Consider the following 21767-nt stretch of genomic DNA (forward strand, 5'->3'; position numbering starts at 1 on the left):
TCCCACCGCGCTCCCGCGGCATCCTTGGTGCTCCCCGTCCTTGGCACGTGTGCCTGAAATCCACCAAGAAACAACCTTCCCTTCCATCCGTCCATTCATCGTCCATCCCGCCATCCAGCGCTGCCTGCACAGGGATGCTGGCATCACACCCTGGCAGGGACTCCCACAGCAGCTCCCCAGCCTGGGACCACATCCCCAAGCTTTCGTATTTCCAATCAACCCAAGGCAGCACAGAGAAAGCTACTGAGTCTTAATATAGAATGGTTTGGGTTGGAAAGAACCTTAAAGTTCATCCAGTTCCACCCCCCTGTCATGGGCAGGGACACCTTCCACTAGCCCAGGTTGCTCCAAGCCCCATCCAACCTGGCATTGGACACTTCCAGGGATGGGGCAGCCACAGCTTCTCTGGGTAACCTGTGCCAGGGCCTCACCACTCTCATCATAAAAAGCTTCTTCCTAATATCTAACCTGAATCGATGCTCCTTCAGTTTAAAACCATCACCCCATGTCCTGTCACAACAGTTCCCAAGGGTCCCACTGGACTGGAGTCCGACACCAAAGTGACTTCTCTCCCCAACAGCCAGGAGCTCAGCACACAACACAAACAGCAACGGTGCCCAGTCTGGGCAGAACCCAAAATCCACTCGCACAGGACCTTCCACAGACAGAAATCTTCACAAACACGCTCTGCATATTCCTGGTCCCTTCTCTTTCTCTAGATGTCACACAGTTGAGACTGTGTGTAACCAGTTAGTAACAGACACCACTGTGCCACCCCCAAGGGTGGAACAAAACTTTTGCAAACACTTTTTAGGAGCCAGAGACTAAACAGTACTCAAAGCAAGGACTGAATTTTGTCAGGGTCAGATTTAGCCAGTGTTCCGAACATGTGGATCCCAATATAAAATCCAGTTTAAAACCATTCTGTTGAACCTCCTGCAATACCACACCTGTGAGACATCATGACCAACCCAAATCACTTTCTGATGGCCTCACATATTACTGACACAGTTTGCTGCTGCTCAAACGTTCTCAGAATGCCAGTGACAGCCTAACTATGAGTTTTAAGTTGACCCTGCCCACCAGAATCCTATCTACATGAAAAAGAAAACACTGGTTCTACTAAATCTAAGTTGCCTCAAAAAAACCATTAAAGAGGAGGAGAGCTCCAGGGTCAATTTTCAGGAGACACCTTCAATATTCCAACCACAGCAGCCCTGCTGTTTCAGAGGACACAGGTCCTGAACTGCACCGTGCTCTCTCACGAAGCCAAAAAAATAAAAGGAATTTTTCTGAGAGAGTGGGAATGTATCCGTTATTACACGTGTAGGATCATTTCTGTACACCTGCACAGCCCCAGTGCTCCCCAGGGGCAGCCCCTGGCATGGCAGAATCACTGCCTTGGCCTGGAAGAGACCTTACACCTCCTCCAGTCCTGCCATGGCCAGGGACACCTCCCACAGACACAGGGATCCAAACTCCTCACCTCTAGGAGAGCTGTTCCTATGTTCTTAAAAACACCCTTGTGATACAGTGTTGTGTCTGTTACTTCCCCTCCTCCATTTTTGAACTTTCCCAAACTGGCTTAAAAAGTTTCTAAATGTCAAAGAAACCAAGATACACAACAGACAGGGTTGGGGGCCAGGGCAGATATTCTGTTTTGTGGTCTGTCAAAGGCTTGACAGAATTGTAAGGGAGCAAAAATAAGGTGTTAAAATTAGATGCCTCATTATTTCTACTAAAAAACAAGACCGAGTGCCACAGCTGTAACACATGTAAATTGAGGCAGTATTTGGAAGTTCAATTAAAGCCATTTCTCATCTCCAACAGCCCAGCTTGGCCCCACTATTATCAAAGAAATCACAGATTTTGTGTTGTATTTCAAGTCTGATATACATACATATGCATATATGTATTTACATATGCATGTCCATATATATATCCGTTAAAAATCTGTTAAGCATTTGCAATTCTAAAATCCCTCAGGCTTTCTGCATCTGTGCAGCTTTGGCTGAGGCACGAGACTGACAGCCACAAATATTTTATGAACCTGAGGTTGGGCCCTGAAGCAAAGAGGCACTGAAATCTGGAAGGCTTTGCACAGGGCCAAGGTTTGGAGCAGGGAGGCTGCAGCAGGACTTGGCAGGGATAATACTCTGGGGAGTAAAACGTGGCATTACCTATCTGGAGCAGCATCTCCATGAGGTCTCACATCCTCTCGCACTCAAAACAATTTCAAAGTAAGGTATAATTGGAGCAAGAACTCAAACTGAGAAATTTAAAGGACCAAGAGAAGTTACTGATCAGGAGTTCTTGCAATGCTACTTAATACAGGCTTCAAATATTGATTTTTTTGAGACAAGCCCCTTGTAAACTCATGTATAGTGTAACTTAAATATAACATCTAGGAATAATACCTGTGGTCCAGACGAATCCCAGTCTTCACCAATCCTGCACACATACGTGGTTTAATGCTCAATTTTCCAGTGACATTTCCTGATATTTAGGAATAATGATAATTTACTGAGCTTCTGATCTGCTATGTGCATTTGATGATCTTTCTTACAAGCAGCCAGTTTGGAAAGCATTAATTCTGTTCTTTCTGCTGAAATCTGGGTTTGGTGTAAAATCCTGCCTTCCTTTAATGAACTTGTGCCTCAGGTTCTCCTTCTTCATGGAGTCTGCCCGGATGGAAATATAAGCCAAGGGGGGATCCCCCATGAGGCAGGGCTGGAGACCCAGATCCTACTCTGTGACACACCAGAACATGTGTCCATGACCTGCTCAGGTTTCCAGCCTTAATAAAAAGTAGAATTTACAAGAATCAAATTTTATGTCTAAAATATTGCCATTACAATGCAGAAACCCACCTCCTCTCCAGCTGCCCTGTGTGACAACTCCAGTCATGCTCCTAAAGCCTTTTTGGCTGAGATACCACAGTTAAATTAATTTTAACCTCATTTGCCACCCAGTGACTTGTCATTTCATTTCCAAACCTGCACAAGAATTTTTTTTTTGGCATTATCTGTGTTAGAAGGGGATCCCAGTACCAAGGTGCCAGACAAGGATCACCAGACTGCAGATGAAACACAAGCACTCTGTAAATGACAATGCCTCCAGTTTCTCCTTCGTGGCGCATTAAAACGGACTATTAAACCAAACAGACATAGTTAATTGTTTTAAAGCCACTATTAATCTAGCAGATTGTTACATGAAGAAATATAGTGCACCTGTTATTTTTAACAAAGCAGCCTAAGATTTATGGTCAAGATTTAACCACAGGAAACCGGAGGGAAAAAATGTGAGACACGAAAATTGCAGTTGTAAAATACATTGTGAAAAATAAAAAGGAAGGGAAAGAGGTAGTGCTTGTGAATTTTGTATTATAGGTACATGCCATAAAATTATTTCTGTTCTAAGGTGGTGAGTTTTGAAAAGATGTGTGCCAAATAAAATGCAAATAAACCCGCCCTGAATCCTCAAAAGAAATGATAACCCTGTTCCATGTCTAGGTTAATGGCTGGACTTGATGATCTTGAAGGTCTTCTCCAACCTAAACAATTCTGGGATTCTATGTGCACCTCCCTCTGGCTTCACCAGCTCCACACTATTCCTTTGTAACTTAGCAAGTGCTTTGGTTTTAGTCACATTCTTATAGAAATTTTTGGGGAGGGGGATGACTGCAGGGAGAGAAAGTAAGTATTTTTTCAGTGATTGCATTTCTGTCCCTGATTCACACAAAACAAGTTTCCCTTCGCAGGGAGGGAGGTTGCACACTTCCAACACTCCCTTACCTCTCACACATAATGAAAATCAGCTCTCCTGATGCGACTCCCTAAACCCAGAAAAGGCAAAAGCTGCACCACAGAAATTAAAAATGAAAAGTAAAAATCAGTAATATCCTGTTAAAAGTCAGTTCCCTCAGTGCCAATGGGAGTGGCTGATTCAGTTCCAGCTCCCCGCTCCGAAGAGTTAGGATGTTACCTGGTTACCTCACGAAATACTTCAAATCCGTCACGTCAGTAGTTTTTGTCACAGCAGTTTCTTTGATTCTATCCCAGAAAGCCATTCCGTGACACAAGAACAAACCCAGCAGCCGGAGGAGGGCTGCCAGCAGTCCCCACGTAAATGTTTTAATAATGTTTTAATAACCACTGCCATTGGATCCCAAGAGATAACGTCGTTCCTGGAAGCTGCCAGCGGCTCCAAGGGCACGCTGACCAGGACCGGGGGAAGTTGCAGACTGCGTCCCACCTAACCATAACCCTACACATCAGCTTTGCATGATTATTGTATTAGTGTCTATGGAGAAAAGAGGCAAACAGTTGATGCCACTATCCTTCCATTAAATGCGTCTTGGCATCACAGGATGCCAGGACAGAGACCCCTGGCCCCCTTAGCCCTCCTGAAAATCCCAGCCAGGAGCTGTGTGCACAGATCCTCCCAATCCACACACTTCCTGGGAAAGCATACAGGCAGGCAAGAATTAATACTTTGACTTGAATTTGCTGGGACGCTTCCAAATCACTTCCATTTCCAGAAGGAATTAAAACAGGTGCTTTGTCTCCACAAAGCGGCTTAAGCTAAAATCCTGATACCACTTGCTGCTCTCTCATGGGGTCATGGTCATTAAATATTTAAGCCAAAACAGCAGTAATTTGAGGCGAGAAAGTAGCAATGTTCAGCAGATAAACCCCTGCCTGTCCGGATTCCCCATCTCCGCTCGCTCTCCGTGAGGCTCCAGCTGCTTTAAGAGCTCAACACATCCACGAGGCACAACCCCAAATACTGTTTAAAAACCAGAAGCTTAAAAGAAAATGAGAACTGAGCTTCTGACCTTACCTAGGGTCATCTCACCACGTCACAGCCGGGGTTATTTCCAGGGCAGCGTGTGAGAGCTTTCACTGCAGCTGCTTCAATAGGACTTTGCCTGGGGATTAATGGATGACTTTGGCTTCTCTTTCTTACCAGCCTTTACAATTCAGGAGAACGCACAGAGGATTTCTTCTGCAGCAGTTGAGTAAAAAGACAAAAGTGAGCTAACCTCCTGACCTGCACAATAACCTCATGGAGGAATCCATTCAACAGAGCTGCTTGCTGTTCCTGGGAAAAGGAAGAGAAGAGGAAACAATACCTTGGATGCTGCTGAAGAGGGGAAACTACCACAGCGATACTTTTGCTCAACCTCTAGGCAACTTTTAACAAAAGTAGAAGGAGCGGGGACTTCCAATCCCAGGCACCAAAGAAGAGGGAGGGAAAGGGAGACCTCGAGCAGAAGGGACCATGTCTGGGGGATGCTCATGTTTGGTTTCAAGTATATAAATACATCTGTAAATCCCAGTGAAGGTAATGGAGGCTGCTCTGCCAGCTCCAATTCCAGCGTGTGACAGTCTGTCACCACCTGGGCATTCTCCAGAGCTGTGCTATGGCACAGGGGCTGCAACTCCAGAAACCCCCAGGACACCATGAGATGGCCAGATATTCTGAACTGCATGAAAAAAAAGGATTATAACACTTCACAGGGTATTATTTTAGGATTTCATTTACATTCCAGACTGTTTGCAACAAATTGCAGGATAATACCCGAAAATTCACCTCAGGTTAGCGGTGTAGTTACACACAGGTAAGGGTGTACATGAAAAGATGTGGGGAAATAGCTATAAACACAGACTCTTCATTGCTTCCTGCTGCTTTTCTGTTGGTTAGTCAAGCTCATCAGTGTTTATGACATCAAACACAACAGACAAGCATATATCTGTACTATGTTGTTACAAGGAGAAATGGTTAAAATCAATTTTAAAAGCTGAGCTTTGTTCCTACTGAAATTCCTCACTGCAGTATTTGTAAACTATGTCCTATTGCCCCTCTCTTTTGAGCGTTTCAAAGTGCACTTTTGCTTTTGTATGATGACTGTATTGAGAAATGCTTAAAAATATAATTCTTTATTGATTTATTTGGTTTGCACACCTTTATCCAGACTGGAATGCTCAGTTTAAGTGGCCCCTGGTTCCAGGAGGTGCCCTACAGTGTTGTCTGTCCCAGCAACACACAACACTTCATTTTGAAAACAATTAAAAATGGCAAAGCATCTGAAGACTAAGAAAACACTCAGGTTTTCTTATGTCCAACAGAATTTTTAAAAGGATATCACACTATCAAGATCAGCATAATTAAGGGATTCCAATCTCTCCTCTTTCCATCTTTATTTCCCAAATGAAACCACGGTACATTTTGCAAAGTGTAACCAGTAATACCATTTTTCCCTCTCTTGAGCCTCAAGTTGTGTGCAAAGTCACACAACACGTGTCCTTTGTTGGAGCCCTGATACCTCTGTGGATTTACTGGATTCAGCTGAGTTCAGGCAGTAAATTCAGAAGTTGTGCAGGAACATGAACAGCCATGAGCCCAAGCATTCTGGTGGTTTTAGTGGACTTAGAGAAGTAATGAAGCATAATTAAAGCATATTCCTTACCTTACAGTTCCAACTTTAATTGGGAATCTTAGCTTCCCCTCAAGCCTCCCAATCTGTGCAGCAGGTTCTGACTTCAGGACAAATTACAGGAGGTCCAAAACACAAGTGTAGTGTTCAGCTTCAAATGGGAAGTTCATCCTCTGAGGAAGTTCAAGCCAAATTTAAAATATCAGTAACTGCCACTGCTTCACTCCCTGCAAACATCCCTCACCTGGCTTTGCCTTGTCAGAGCCTGAGCAAGAGTACCTTCAGTGAAAGTACTGAGCAAGGTCCTCTAGTGAAACAGCCAAATAATTAGAATTTGTAAACTTGGATTCTTATTAGAAAAGAACTGCATCTTAAAGAAAAATGTGGTTTTTAATCTCAAAGGAAGAAAGGGCTTAGACCATCACTATTCAGTGTAAAACAAAATAAAGCAGCTCTCCTTTAATGATTCTCCCAGAGTGCCATGCAGCATGACACATGATCCTTTTCCTAGTCTCTTAATTTGCTATTTGCTGCTTTGCTGCTTTGTGGAAGAGACACTTGATACCACAGTCTTTTCACAGCCTTCATTCTAAGCTCAACTAGAACTTGAATTCAGCACAGGAGAATGAGGGAATTCAAACCCTGGGCAAAGTGAGTGCCAGCTCACAGCTCACTGATTCCATATTCAAATTAGAAACCCTCCTTAATTCTGCAAGCTCTGGGACGTGGGTGATCCCCTTCACTTCCTACTCACCCAAACCACTGATCAGGATCCATCAGGCAATGGCTGAGCCCTTCAGCCTTGTTTATCCCCCTTAGGATATGGTGTTTCTAATTGCCCTACAAGACATACTGGCACAGTCTTCCCATTTTCCTTAATAAAAACCAAAAGACTTTCTGAACGTGAGGCTCACATGTTACAACGTGAGTATTTAAACCTTTTCCTTAAAACCTTCTGTGGAAAGCCTAAAAAGCAATCACATAGAATACTAAAATGTGACTAACCTCAGCACTTTTTGGTCAGTCTCTGTAATTTTTAGCTGGCTTTTTAAACCCTTTGGGCTGGCAGCAGCATGTTCTGGTAACACAACTTTTATCTTTTGCAGTACATTAAGTCCTTGTCCTTTGCAGGTTTTACTGAATCTAACGCCTTAAAGACAAATAAAATAAAACAGTGCATAATTTTATCTATTTTTCTTTACAACTCTGTAAAGCTCTGTATTCTATGTGATTTAAACAGCAAAACCACTCATCAGCTCAGGTCATTTAAAAGGTTTTTAAGTATTGGACCGAGTTTACAGGAAAGCTTTCCCACACTGAAATCTGGCTCTCACTCCAGAGGTCTGGATGATTTAAAGTTACCTTCCTGGGCCATCTGTGCCAGCAGTGAGCTGTCCCCTCTGATAAGGGGCAGAGTGGAAAGAAATCAACAGTAACTCCTTAAAATCACCCTCAGTGGGAGGGGTGCCTGCCAGAGGTCAGGAATCCCAGCCCTGCTGCTACTGAAGCCCTTCATTTACTGTCCAGCGTTCCATGTGTGAAGTGATTGAGTGGTTGCTCTGTTCTGCCTTTCCAAGGCCCTTTCTATATTTAACCCATCACTGTATAAAACACCTCGGTGTGCCTCAAGTATGGGAGGCAAATACAGTAGGCAAATACATCTGAAGGGCTCAAAGAGAGCCCTGAGGACTGGAAAAAAGAGAAACCAGCATTGAAAATAACCTGAAATATTCTGGAGTGACAATCACGTTTGTCCAATAAAATGTTTGTCTGTTTGCCCAAAATAGGGTCCAAAATAGCTGGAGGATAAGAGGTGCCTTTATAGTGAGTCATTGGAAGGAAAACTGAGTCCCTTTGGTGGGCCCAGCCCAAGGACCATCGCAGGCAACGGAGGCTGTGAACCTGCCTGGACTTTGATTTACCCCTCCTGATGGCTCCTGAGTGCTGACAGCACAGCAATGCTTTATTCCCATTTTCATCTATCCTGTAATACCATTCCCAGCCCTTCATCCGTGTCTTTTTTTCATCCAAGCTTTCCACTGATGTGATCCATCTGTGCTGGCCTGGGCTGGGAATGCCCACCTCGTGTGAGTCAGCAGCACAACACTTACTCAAGATTCCTTTGCCAAATATCAACATAGTTATTGACATTAATCCCACTCTACCTACACCAAAGCACTCCTGTTTTTTGTACAGTGATACAGAAGAAGGAGACACCCCCAGTTAGCACAAACTGGTGTAGTTCCTTAGAAAACACTGGAATGCCACCAGGTAAGTACCTGACCTCACCAAAGGGTCGGTACATCCAAGGGATTACAGGATTTCAGCCTAAAATACAGATTAATAAAGGATATTGTTGCAGCAGGAAGAAACAAAAGGAAGAGGCACCAAGTGAAAAGAAGAAGTATGGTAGGAAAGAAGACTTTTTGGACAGTTAAAAAAGACAGAGCCCAAGTTAACAACTCTGGAAACCCTCCTGCTGGTCTGAAACTCCTTATCAAAGGACCCTTGGCCTTCTCAGTCTGGCTGATAAGCTGAGCAACCTTTCCCTTTTTATTTCAAAGCATCTCTTTTTAAAGTAAACACCTCTCCTGCCAGTGAGGATACAACCCAAGGTACATTATTTTCCACGAGGGAGGCCTTTTCTCCCATTAAGGGCGTTCCCATACACCATTGTCAACATTTAAGTCTAAATTTAGTGGGAAAAGATCTTTGGTCTCACCCTCTCACTTGACAGATTTATCTAAGAATCAAGGGAGTGATGAACTGTCAGTACAGGCTACATTTTCAAGTTCTTCATCTTCGTGACTGCTACCATTTATTAGAAATCAACATACAGGCCACTAAGACATCTTGAAAATGGATTAAGTTGAAGCTACATGATGGAAAAGTGCAAATAATTGTATTTTGTTTTGCTATTTTACTATATAAAGAAGACTTCTTTTATGACTGTGTGTACATATGTGCTTCCTTAATATGTTTGGGTTTTACTGTCCAATTTTAGCAAAATTTGGCAAATGGTGGAGATCTCCAAGACAGTCTCCTCGTCAAGGAGACTGTTCCTGCTAAATTTGCAATCTAAGCAGTAAGGTGAAGGAGTCCAAGTGGCTTTAAAGAAAAGCTGCACCATCAGCCTGGAAGGGAGAAAAGTCCTTCAAAACAGACCAAGGAAATACATGAACTACCTCTATTTAAGTATTTATACTTTATTGAAGCAATGCCATCACATGCACAGAAACAGTTCCTAAATGAAAAACAGAAAGATTTGATTTTGACTGCACAGGTACCTGTTGAAAATTAATTCTGGATTAAATGCCAAAAGTACTCAGTGTGATACAGATAAAGCAGATTACCCCTAAAATACTTGTCAGAACTTTTCCTTAAGGATCTATGAAGTGCTGTGCTACAGTAAAACACTTAAACACGTGAAGAACAGGAAACATCTATAATCCCATATAAGTGCTCTTATTTTTTTAGCTTCCTGAGTGCTTTGCCAGGGGACATGTGTACATATCATTTGAATTCAAAGTGTAAAAGCAGGAAATGAGAAAAATTAATGATTTAACTGTTAACCATTTTAAAAGATTTTAAATTTTCTTAGGAATTAGCCTAGGAGCAAAAATATGGAAAAAATACCCATCAGAGTCTTACTGATTTTAAATCCTGAACTAGGGATTTCCTAATAATATTGAAGCTTCAAAAAATCCAGGCTTGGATATTTTTTCAGTTTTGATACTGGTATAAAATCTTTTCTTGGAATTAAATCATAATTTAGGATTGCAATCTAGCAAGAAGGAACTGAAACAAAATGAAATCTAAACCTGCATGTCCAGAAGTGACACATTTTAATATTCTGCTGCCTAAAGTTCTGAGAAAATATACAGCTACCTTCCCAGGAAATTGGTTTTCATCACTTCAGAGCAAAGCTGGCTTGCTGTTTCTGCACCTGTACTCAGCACAATATGCTCTGCCTTTTCCAATAGGATAGTCAAGGTATAATCCCAATGTTGGGTGCAGTCCAAGCTATGAAATTAGATTTACCACAAGACATTTGGTGCCAAGACTGTGACATGAAAAGTCTGAGCTGAAAACACTGTTTTTTGCAAAGTAACTAATGGTTGTTACTGAGGGAGTCTCAGTAGGTCCTGCTTTTTGAAGATTAAACTTTTCCCATTTAAATAAACACAGAAAGATATTGGGCTGGTACTGTGTTAAAAAAATAGCCAGAGAGTCAGAGCTACCTTTATTAGGCAATATTCTTTATTTTTTCACCAAATAAAGATTATTTCAAGTACCTAATTTCAAATGGGGAGGTGATGCAGCTGCTTCTGCCCGTTGGGGCTGTACAGGCACTCAGTTCTCAGGGCACACACAGCCATAGGTAGGCTGGAACAGTGCCAGTACAGCAGCAGACTGGCTGGAATCAGTTTGGAATTAGAACTGGAAGAAGCCAACAGAGGACAAAGAAATATCTTGCTGAAGTGTTAAAAATCTTGTACCTCAGGTTACTTATTTCTGTGAACGAGGCAAAAACCTTGCAGTCAGAGGGCTGGCTCCCTTCTCACTGCTGCAGTCCCAAATCAATAACTCCCTCCCTCCCTGCTCCTCACTCTCACCTTCTTCCTACTTTGCTCAGCATCCAGAGTGTTCCAAGGGTGACCTGCTGATGTGCTCCCCACACCACAGAGTGGGAAACCACCAAGTGTCTGGATGGACAAGTGAGACGCTGAGACTCTTACCTGCTGCCTGGCTCCTTTCTGTGGGTGACCTTGCTGCTGCTGCAGCCCGTGCCAGCTGCACCACAGAGCCATTTCTTTGGAATTCACCATTCCCAACAGGGTGGGAGTCACTGCTTGGCAGCACTTCTGCACCTCTTGACTCACACAATGCTCTTGGCTCATTTCATGTCCTTTCCTTGAGCTACGGAGAAAAGAAACAAACTGCTGAACACCAAAATCAGCTTTAAAAAATGTCACTCAGTGATGTAATCTGTGAATTCTGTGTTCTAAGAAGAGGAAACATGCTCACTTCTAGACACATTAAAGCACATATAGCACAAGAGAGAAAACCAACTCATCTTCATCAGAAATCTACTTTAAGATCTCAAACATACTTGAAGTGACATTTAACCTCACCTGAGAAAGGTAATAGGTGATTCTCCATCCTCAAAATCAGCACTGAGGTGAAAGCTGCAAGCCCAGACAGTGCCTCTGCTGTGCAAGGTGCTGGATGAAAACACAGGACAAGTGACAACCCTGCAGAATTTAAAGAAAATGGAATTAAAGGTGCACAGGATTTAAGTGTCCTCCAGTGCCGGGCAGTTTGCCAGCTGCTGTTCCCTTTTTTTTTTTAAGAGAACACTCACTGGGAGTTCACCTGCACAGGCTGCTGAATAAAAGCAAATGCCATCCAGGTCGCTTGGAGTTCCAGGAACACAGAGGCAGCTCATTTGTCTGCAGCTACAGACAATGGATTGGCAGTGCAGGTCTGGGAAGAACTGAGGTGTCACCAGTAGGAACAGCACCGGGTGACAGCTCACATTTATGCGGCATCACAGCACCTAAAGAAAAGTGACCCTGAGGAGGTCACTCCAATTCCCTGAGGGATTTAATGCCCGTGGAAACTCAGAGTGAAGGAACTGCTGCCCCATCCTTGTGATGTTAGAGCTCTGACTGCCAGCAGGGATAAGGGGACCAGTGCCCTGGGGGCTGTCACTGCACAACTGTGTAGGAAAACAGCCTCTTCCCAACTGAAACGACTGGAGGAAATTTATTTTAAAACTTCCACCTATTTCTTTGAGGAAGAGGTCTTCAAATGAAACTTGTTTTTTTTTTAATGGGGCAGGAAACACCCCTTGATGCTTCTATAATTAAAGCAGGCAATGTAGAGATAGTTTACACACAGCCACTGTGTTATTTGGGAACATTTACCTCAAACCTCAGGCCAGGAACAGTGGGGAGACTACAATCAAAATGACAATTCCGACTGCTTTGGACCTTCATTTCCATGCTTTCCATCCTCTGAATGGCTCACACAAACCGAAACCATCCGGCATTTCAGGCAGCACGTTTGACTTAACAATGAGGCGACTGCCTCGGGCACCTTCGGGGTGCTGGGAATGACATGGATTTGCATTTGCAAAGGCCCTTTTTACTCCCTCCCCATACTTCAGCTTCCTTATCATCCCACCCTGCTCTCTCGGCCACCCCATCACGAGGCACAGGATAAAGCATGACCAAAACGCCCAACAGACAGCAAATGCTGCTCCCAAAGCCTCCAGCTCATCCTAACAAATCCAGATGTTGCTGTCGGAGCCTCGCCTCGCTGCGCACACCAGCTCTCTGGTCCTGCTTTAACTGTGGTTACTGCTTGGAACTGGGAAGAGGATCACTCCCAGGAATGCAGCTTAAACGAAGCCTCTGCATTTTAAGTGGATGTTTCTGTTTGGAAAGCAAAGCTTCAGGAAACAAGGCAAGGCACAGCCTGGAGAAGCGCTTCTCCGACGGCGGCACGGCTCAGACTGCAGCAGGAAGGAGCAGCGCGGCTGAGAGCAGCCAAAACAGAGACAATGAGAAACCTCTCTGGGCTGTTTGACATTGTGGGCTGGTCCTGGAGCCAGCGAATAAACCCAGGGGCTGGGAATGCATTATCCAAACCCTGACCCCAGCCAGATATAATTGTTTGAACAATGCAAATTGGAAAAAGATTTCATCTCAGATAGTTCTGTGTGAGATGGAGAATCATAGTTCATTACGTATTTATAATGAGAGGACTTTGCTTTCTCAAAGGCACGATAATTATCAGCTTCAAGCAGCTTTTGCATTGCAAAATTCTGCTATTTAACCTACTTGGCAGCTGCCGCATTCAAACAGCCATCTAAAGACATTATTACGTTTATCTGCACCTTTGCTCCTCCCTGTACATCGCTTGATTCCATCCCTTCCAGAGACACCATTTTTTAGGACAGCATTTCCCGCATGAAATAGAATTGAAGAAACCCCTCCATCAACTCCTTAGGGTTTCATAAATAAATAACTTCTGTGTAAAACAGCATTTACAGAAAATGCAACAGACACATTTTGCTGGAAATGTCAGTCCCAGAGGAAAAATCAGTAATAATTTACTACAGTATAGCTACTGGGCAGGAATAATACTGTTTATTAGCAAAAATTATATGGCAAAAGAAATGTAACTAAGGGAGTATCCTACAAAAAAGGTCTCCTACGTGATCCCAGATTCAAACACAACTTCTGGCTAATACATAAAAAGTTTAAAGTAGCTGCCAGGATTGTTTTCTTCAGGAAGGAGCGAGTATCCAAATATTCTCAGCTGGCATGGGCGGAATTCAAGAGAACCTGCACTGACTTACGCCTTTGGAGGAGGTGGGTGTTCCCTGAAGACTCCCAGCAACTCAGAGGTGAAAATGAGCTCTAAGATGAGCCCTTTGCAAATTGCTACCCAGGAGAAAACACAGAGGTAGCAAGGAAGAAGGATATTCTGCACAGAACGAGCTAATCAAGAAGTAAAACTAATTTAGAGAATAAGAAATGGGGCTTCCATGTCAAATCTGGAATTGAAAAATTGCTCTATCCAGCAATCTGACATGGAAAGTCACTTGAACTTGGAAGTGGGTGCCTGGTTTCAAAAGGATTAGTTACCTTTCCAGCTTTTATATCCAGCTCTTTATAGGTCTCGGGATCACAGTAACTCACCAGCTGGATGCCATCAGCATGTGCACTACGTAAAACAGCATAAACCAGAGAGGCACAAACCTACCTCATTTTGCAAGGCAGGAGGTGCCAGAAGACTCACACATCTGGCCGGGGCCAGGGTTCCCGTGCCTCGGGAATGGGTTCCAGGGCACCATTCCAGGCAGTTCCAACCCCAAGTGAGCACTGCCAGTAACACATCACCATTTCAAACTGCTTATCAGCATCAGAAAAGCCGAGTAAGAACCGGAGATTGACAGTTCATATTGTGACAATACCTTCTAATTCTGAGGGGAAAGCAAAAGCAAAGGGCAGCTGAGAATGGCAGGTTTCAGCAAGAGGAAGAAAGGGACTGGCCTGATTTACAGCTGTGTGACTTATGGCCACATCTGGCAGTGTAAGGCCAGGGAATTTTATGGGGAAGAAAACACCCCTTGATGCTTTTATAATTAGAGCAGACAACGTAGAGATAGTTTACACAAAGTGACTTCTTCTTTGGGAACATTTACCTGAAACCTTGGGCCAGGAACAGTGGGGAGACTACATTCAAAATGACAAATCTGAGTGCTTTGGACCTTCATTTCCATGTGTTTCATGCTCCTGAGTGGCTCACAGCAGAGACTAGATATGGGGTTTAATTCCCACTGCTCATCTGTATAAAATTATTACAGGGAGAAAAGTAGGTCCTTTCTGTACACAGCAATAATGAGAAGTCTTATCTAAAAACATCTTACACATGCTCAGCAAAGCCAAAGCAGTTTCTGCTGCTACTTAAGCATTTTGTTTCAATGATACTCTGAATATAGAGCTGGCAGAGACAGCACTTGGCTGCTCTCTGTCCTGGCTACAAGGCATGGGGAAGCCACACAGACATTGGTCCTTAAATTTTGGCAGGTTTTGGGAAAAAATCCAGATCCACTGAAGCAGTTTGAGCTGTTAGACAGAATTCATGCTTCTAATTAGGATAATTCACTCTAATAGGCCTCCGAAGGCTTTCCAATTTTGGCAAACATCTTTTAATGAGGCTCAAGTTGGATCCGTATGTCTTATATATTAAAATATTTTAAATAACCACTCCATGCAGAAATCTTCCTGATCTTCAGAAAAAATGAGTTAGACCAACAAGCTGAAAAACCAGTACTAATACAAAGAAAAAGGGCACGACTTCAGATGAAGAAGTAGAAGTGTTGTCCTAAGGAAGATTCCTTTTCCATCCTGGCAAAGCACCATCCGTTTCAGCTGGATGTTCCTACTGGAATTGCAGGGAGCTGTGCTGCAATGATACAACTGTGGATTTTACTCTGGATGTATTAAGAATAATTGCTTACCCTGTGACCTGTGCAGAAAATCCGTGCCACTGCTCCCACACAAAAGGTTCCATCAGCTCAAGGAAAGCAAGGGAAAGCTGCAAATTTCAGAGCTGAAACTACAGCACTAATAATTCTTCTGGTATGAACACCTGAATCTTCCTACTTCCCCAGGAAGAGAGTATAAGCAGAGAATGGCAGGGGAAACAGAAATACCAAAGCAGAGAGTGAAATATGAAAAAAGACTGAGATACTTCCTTGGAAGATGAGGACCTCAATGCAAAATGGAGAGTCCATAGAAAAAGAAAATTAAGAGAGAGACAGCTGGCATTTCCCAAAGTTCTCCTACTGAAATGATGTAAAAGTGAATATATTCAAGTGCCTGAACAGCCCCTAGGGCTGGGATTTTCTTAACTCTGACTTCATTTCCCTTAAACACAGATATTATCTCAGCAACTTCACACCAAAAGAAAACAGAGGTGGCAGAACAAACTTAGGTGCTCCTGTACCATGATGAAGACTCTGAAATACAGGATCCTTCTCTCAGGGTATACATAGGGCAATATCAAACTTCTGGAAGGTTGGACTATGAATGGTAATAGTAGAATTTCTCACTCTCATTAAACTGGAGAATGTTTGCTCTTGGAAACATTAAGTTGTGTTTAGCTGCCATTTATCCAGAGTAAATGAACCACTGAATGCAAAATTCATACCTGACACACACTGACAGATCCATCTCGTGGCCTCAATCCAGCAAACTTCAGTAAGTTCTGGATTTTTTTCAAATCCATTGACCTCCTCCACATCCACTGAGCTCCATTTTACCACATAAGCATTGCCAAAGGAGTGTTCCAAAGGCAGACAGCCCAATCAATGCACATTGCACTGGAGACTGAGGTGGGGCAGAGCTGCTGAGGCAGCTTTGCTGCTCCTGCCTCTTCCTTTACAGCAGACAGGCATTGATTTCCTCTCCTTTCTGGTGCCAGCAGGGTTTGTTTTTCTTAGGTTAGTCATCTCAAAGAAAAGTCACCCTTCCCTGTCCTATCCCCCCCAATCAAGTCAGAACAAAGGGAATCAGTGACAGTCCCAAAATTTATTCTCTCCCCAAGAAAAGCACAAAGCATAAAATGGATGTCCCTCTGTACAGAGCCCAGAGTGATGCCAAGAGCTGTCTCCCTTTGCAAGGACTGAGGATGGAAAGGGGTGAAGATTAACATGCTCTTACTGTCCCACATGTGACATAAGCATTCTGCAACATAACATGGAAAGGGACTTCTGTCCCAAGGGAACATATCCCTACGGCTCTCCTAAAAGCCTCACATGTCCCACACATTAACTCCCATCCCACTATTAACACAAAATCACTTTTATTCAACAATTTGTATCCCTGATCAACACAAACTCAGAACTGGCCAAGCTGACTCACAGAACTGATTTTCCTCGTCCTCTGCTCATGTTGGCTGCTGGTGAAATGGAGCAAAGGCAGCACAGACACCGCACAAGTCACTGAGACATTCCCTTCAGAGGAGAGTGAACTGTCCCCCACACGGCAGTGGTGCAGACATGGTCAGCAACCACCAAACATTCCCTGAGAAACCCCAAGCTCAGCGTTTCCTTTCATTCCACCATGCTGAGGTCAGCTCCACAACATCCCACAGATGTTTAGTCAGCATCTGTTCAAAGCCCCCTGCACTCTCTCAGGTATGTCTTTGTTCTTGTCACCTGTGAGAGGATGAAAGAATCCAAAAGGGAGCATTGATCACTTTATATCTAATCACTTGCATCCCATTCATTTATCCTTCCCACACCAGGCAGGTAAACTGGAGCTTCATCCTTTCCTTCACTCCTCTCTCTGTTTGAATCTCGCTGTTTGAATCCTGCAGCAGAGGATAACAGAACAGCAGTAGCCTCTTCAGGTTTCACTGGTTTTTTGATTTTCTGACTCATTTTGTCACTCTTACACCCCTTGGCCACGCTTTGGGACTGAATTTTGACTTTGGCTGCAGCAATCACCAGAGCCTGGGTGGGCTGAGCATCAGAGCTCAGCCGGGGATAGAGACAGGCAAATATTATCTCTCTATTAATATGTTAATGACTCCTGATTGCTGTGAGCACTAAATGACTTCCCTCCCAGTCTGAGAGGTGCAACAGAACCGACACCTCCATTTGCCACCCAATAATGCCGTCATCGGCCTGAAATTTGGGCTGCTTCTGAGAGGAGTTATTGCTCTGTGAAAATGAAGCACACTGCTGCTGCTATCTATTAATTATCACCAGTTGGTTTCTGGAAAAACACCATGCTATAAATACAGCTCAAAAGGTGGTTTGCTGAGCTTTCCCTTTAGAATCCATCCATTTAATCAAGTCACAGCCAGAAGGATGAAGAAGAGCCTGTGGGGAGCTGATCATCCGAGACAGTGCCAAGATCATCATCAGTTGCAGCAGTTTAAAATTACAACTTTCCAATTTCAAGGAAGGCTTTAGGATACTCTGAGAGGTAGTGCTCCTTACTGGAATTCCTTTTCCCAAGAGGCTAATGCCTGCCTGGCACTCTTTTTTCATGCCACTGCTGGCTTTTAGCAGGTTTAATCCTGCTCCTGTGGAAACCAGGGCAAAACTCTGAAGGAATTCTAACGCTAAAGACAGAGATAAACCAAGAAGTAACAATAAACAACTAATGTGCTGAGCATTTAAAAAAAAAAAAAGAGAGATTACTCTTGGACTTATTCTGAGGTAAGAGAAAAAGCTTGTTATAGGTTTGTAAGATTGTTCACCACCTGCATCACCTGAGCCAAGGAACACTGTTTATCCTTTATGGACTTAGTTAAAATAATTATATTGATCGATTTTTAAACCCTTTTTCTAATAAATGGGTTAATTCCGTTACAATGCATTTCAGCTTTTATTATGATGATGCAAAATGCCCTCTTTTTGCCATTTGGAAAGAATTAAGACTAGGTAATGCATTTAATTACAGTAAAAACAAAAAATCTATTAGGAGAGAGCAAAACAGGCCACGTGGATGCATGCAGAAGTTTTCTTGACAACTTGGGGGAATTCTCTTAAAATTGATAACTGGTCACACACTGTCTGTCTGTGCTGCCTTTTAACAAAGTTAAGCACATTTTAGCACAAATGCTCTGGTCTGCAGTGACCTGCTGGGATACAAATCAAACCTCTGATTTGTAGCTGCTGGCTACTGGCTACTGGCCAGGTAAATTCAAACTATGTGACAAGGCCTCTTATACTTTTTATTGCTTCTTTTGAATCCCAGGTTTCTTGAAGAGAAAATCCTTTGCACATCTCCTAAGTACAGTTTGCCTTAGTATAAGAAATGTGCTCTGACAATAAGCTGGTCTAAATCAAGACAAATTCATTGATTTAATGGAGTGATGCTAATATATATTATTTGTCTCACGGTTTCTACTATTTGAGATGAAATGGGTCATTGTGCCCTTGTTTTAGGTCTTTCATATCCTCATTTTTACAACAATGTAAGAGCCCAATATTTCCCATCCTGGCATTATGTATTTTAACGTGGCATTCCTCCAGCATTTTCCACTTTGCCTGTGACAAGGCCATGACTGAACTAACCCCAAGGCAGAGAGTGAAAGCATTACTGCTAAAATACACCCTGACTTCAGCACAGGCTGACATTCCGCATGGATGCTTGGAAGAAATCACTCTTGGCAGCTCCTGTAGTACTTGGTGCTGTTCCCACACCCCCATTCCTGGGCTGATGTAATTAGAGGGCACACAACTGGCTTAAGCTCCTACAAGTGAGTGCAAATGCTTTATTTAAAGACCAGCCTTGGACTCTTAAAAAAAATTTAATTACAAAAGCCTTTTACCTTGACTTTCACCTGGACTGACTATGACAGTCTAGAACTGGAATTAGCATTTCTCACTGCAGCTCATTTCTTCTCTGTGTGTACCTACAGTCAGCTATTTCCCTCATCTATAGGAGGAACATCAAGGAGTCCAATTCCTATGATCCTGTTAGGGTCAGTCAGCTGCCACTTCCTCAGAAGTCTTTCCAAGGAATGAGAGGGCACAGACAAGGCAGGGGTAAAGCAGGAATATGACCCTCCAGGAGAAGATTTCTTTGCAAGAGCCAGGCTGCTCTACTGAGAGCTGGAATGAGCTTGGAAGATCTCACGATTTCTAGGGCTGCTACTGGGACAGGAGGAATACAGGATGTCAGGAGTTTTATCCCACAAAACAGGAGCCAGAACTGCCTGACTCATCACAAAACAGGTTTTACCATAGAAATTATAAAACCATGAGTAAGTGAGGAGAACTTTTCTGGGAGTCTGCATTTCTTCCCATCCAGCCAGACAGCTGAGCTGGGACTTCCAGAGAAATACTGAAATTACCTTCACCACACACAGAGAAGACAATACTTATCTGATTCTTACAGCAACATATGCAAGGGTGATTAGTGGATCTTTTAACTTCAGGCCCTCAAACTCTGCCCTGCTTCAGGTGGATTTTTGAGAAGTAGTAGCTTTTCATCTCATCCCAATCACAGCCTTATGCTGATTCCAATCCCTATTTATGCTTATAAACACCGTCTCATGAGGCAGCAGCCTGAAGATCTTTATGTGATAAGGTCGCCTTCCTTTGCAAAGTTTCTGGTTTTCACCAGTTCTGCAGATCCCTTGCCGCTACTTCTAGATCTGGTTTTGATTTTAAAAGAATATGGAAATGTACACGGAGTAAAACTGCATTATGAAGGACTTCATGGCTTTTACAAAATCCCTTTGTTTCTGAATTAGCATTATGGAAACAAACACAAAAGAGTTTATAAAAAAAATCCCCTTAATTTTAATAATTATTGGCTTTTGATATCTCTCCTCCAAAAAACTCTTTGTTTCATTGGCTACTATTAAAATGTCTACCCTTAAGGTTGGACATGGGGTGAGGAGATGCTTCAAAACTCCTCATAAGATTTGAAAGAAATTCCTAAAATTAATTATATTACACTATATATCACCTTCCTTTTGCTCTCACTGTCAAGTAACATATGTTGAAAACTCAGAATGAAGTAAAAGCATTCGAAGCCCATCCAGGTAAAGTGTTTTATAAGATATGAATGAACAAAAACCAAACTGTCTGAGCAAGAATGAGATTTCCCAGGTGCCCAGAGTCAGCCTACCACTGATCCCATTGACTCCAACTACAGAAACACAAGGCTGAGGGGGAATACTTTGGAAATCCTACCACAACATGCAAATTTTGTATGAGAAACATATAATGGACCTCCATCAAAACCAGGATGAAGCAATGCATTCTGCATTTCAAGGCCTGAAGGAAAGAGCTTTTATAGGCTGAAAAGAAAGGAACAGAAAGTAAATTTGGCTAGCTAAATTGGAGAGAGGGGTGGATTTTTGTTTGTTTGTAATTGGCATAATTTTTAAATGAAAGAATCTGGAGACTATTAACAGTTATGCCTAAATCTGTGCTGAAAATATTTTTCGTCATTTTAGAGCCAAAAATAGCCTCTTGCCAAAACCTGTAAAATGCTTTTGAAACAAGGAAAAGAACAAAAAAAAAAAGCACCTTCCAAATGGAATTCGCAAGTCTCATGGGCAGGCAATCATCAGCTCCAATTAGTCCCTGGCAGGGGAGTCTGAGCAAGAGTGATAGACTCAGTGCATCCAAAAATGTTTAGTCTAGACTAAACCACACTGGAATCCTCCACAGACCAGACCTCAGCCCTCTGGATCCCTGACAGCCATCTCTACTGGCCACAAACAACAACACAGCCTGGATCCTGTTCCAGGCTTCCCTCCCACCTCTCCTTATCTAGCCCGAGTGCTATTCCCCCTCCCAAACCCACAGGCACTCAGGTAAAAAGCTGTTGACTGCTGCAAGTATCTGAAGGCTGGTTAATGAACGTAGGTAACGCTCCCCTGTGCCCCCAGTCATCTTACAGTGAGCATGTGAGCCAAACCCAAAATAATAAACCCAGAGAAACATGTTCATCTGCCTGACAGCAGCCAGAAGCCACTGTTGCCAAAGAGAAAAGAGTCTGGAGCTGCTCTTTCTAAAATGTTGTCAGCACAATTAATTCTGAAATATGCTTTGAAAACGTGGAATGTGGCTCATCTGTCCCAGCTCCTCGTGTGTGTTTAATGATCAGGGAGCAGGCTGGAATATGAACTCGGTGTTTCATGGCCCAGCCCAGCTTCCCTGCACAGAGGATGCAGCCACTAGTTAAGAATTCCCTCCTTTCCCAAACTCAATCCTAAATGGCATCTCCAATAGAAAAGGAAGTCACCGACTCACCAACTCCTTTGTCACCATCCC

General features: G+C 43.1%; 1 protein-coding gene across 11 annotated transcripts in view; it reads right to left on the minus strand.

Moving 5' to 3' along the window:
• The window catches only part of ADAMTS3 (ADAM metallopeptidase with thrombospondin type 1 motif 3), a 98484-nt gene that overhangs the window by 56332 nt on the left and 20385 nt on the right, over positions 1–21767 (minus strand). For 7 of the 11 annotated variants that reach the window (XM_027698438.1, XM_027698440.1, XM_027698435.1 and 4 more), the window contains 4 exons: positions 11575–11694; positions 11179–11359; positions 6473–6612; positions 4843–5103 (listed from right to left, as the gene is read on the minus strand). In XM_027698438.1, the coding sequence (XP_027554239.1) occupies positions 4843–4852 (10 nt within the window). In that variant the 5' untranslated portion in view covers positions 4853–5103; positions 6473–6612; positions 11179–11359; positions 11575–11694. Of the gene's footprint in view, positions 1–4842; positions 5104–6472; positions 7479–8361; positions 10230–11178; positions 11360–11574; positions 11695–13343; positions 13473–21767 lie in introns of those variants that run through there. The other 4 variants (XM_027698443.1, XM_027698444.1, XM_027698446.1 and 1 more) reach the window with 4 other exon arrangements.

Source organism: Neopelma chrysocephalum, unplaced genomic scaffold (assembly GCF_003984885.1).
Source record: "Neopelma chrysocephalum unplaced genomic scaffold, ASM398488v2 Primary Assembly neopelma1_128, whole genome shotgun sequence".
In the NCBI taxonomy this organism is placed as follows: Eukaryota; Metazoa; Chordata; class Aves; order Passeriformes; family Pipridae; genus Neopelma; species Neopelma chrysocephalum.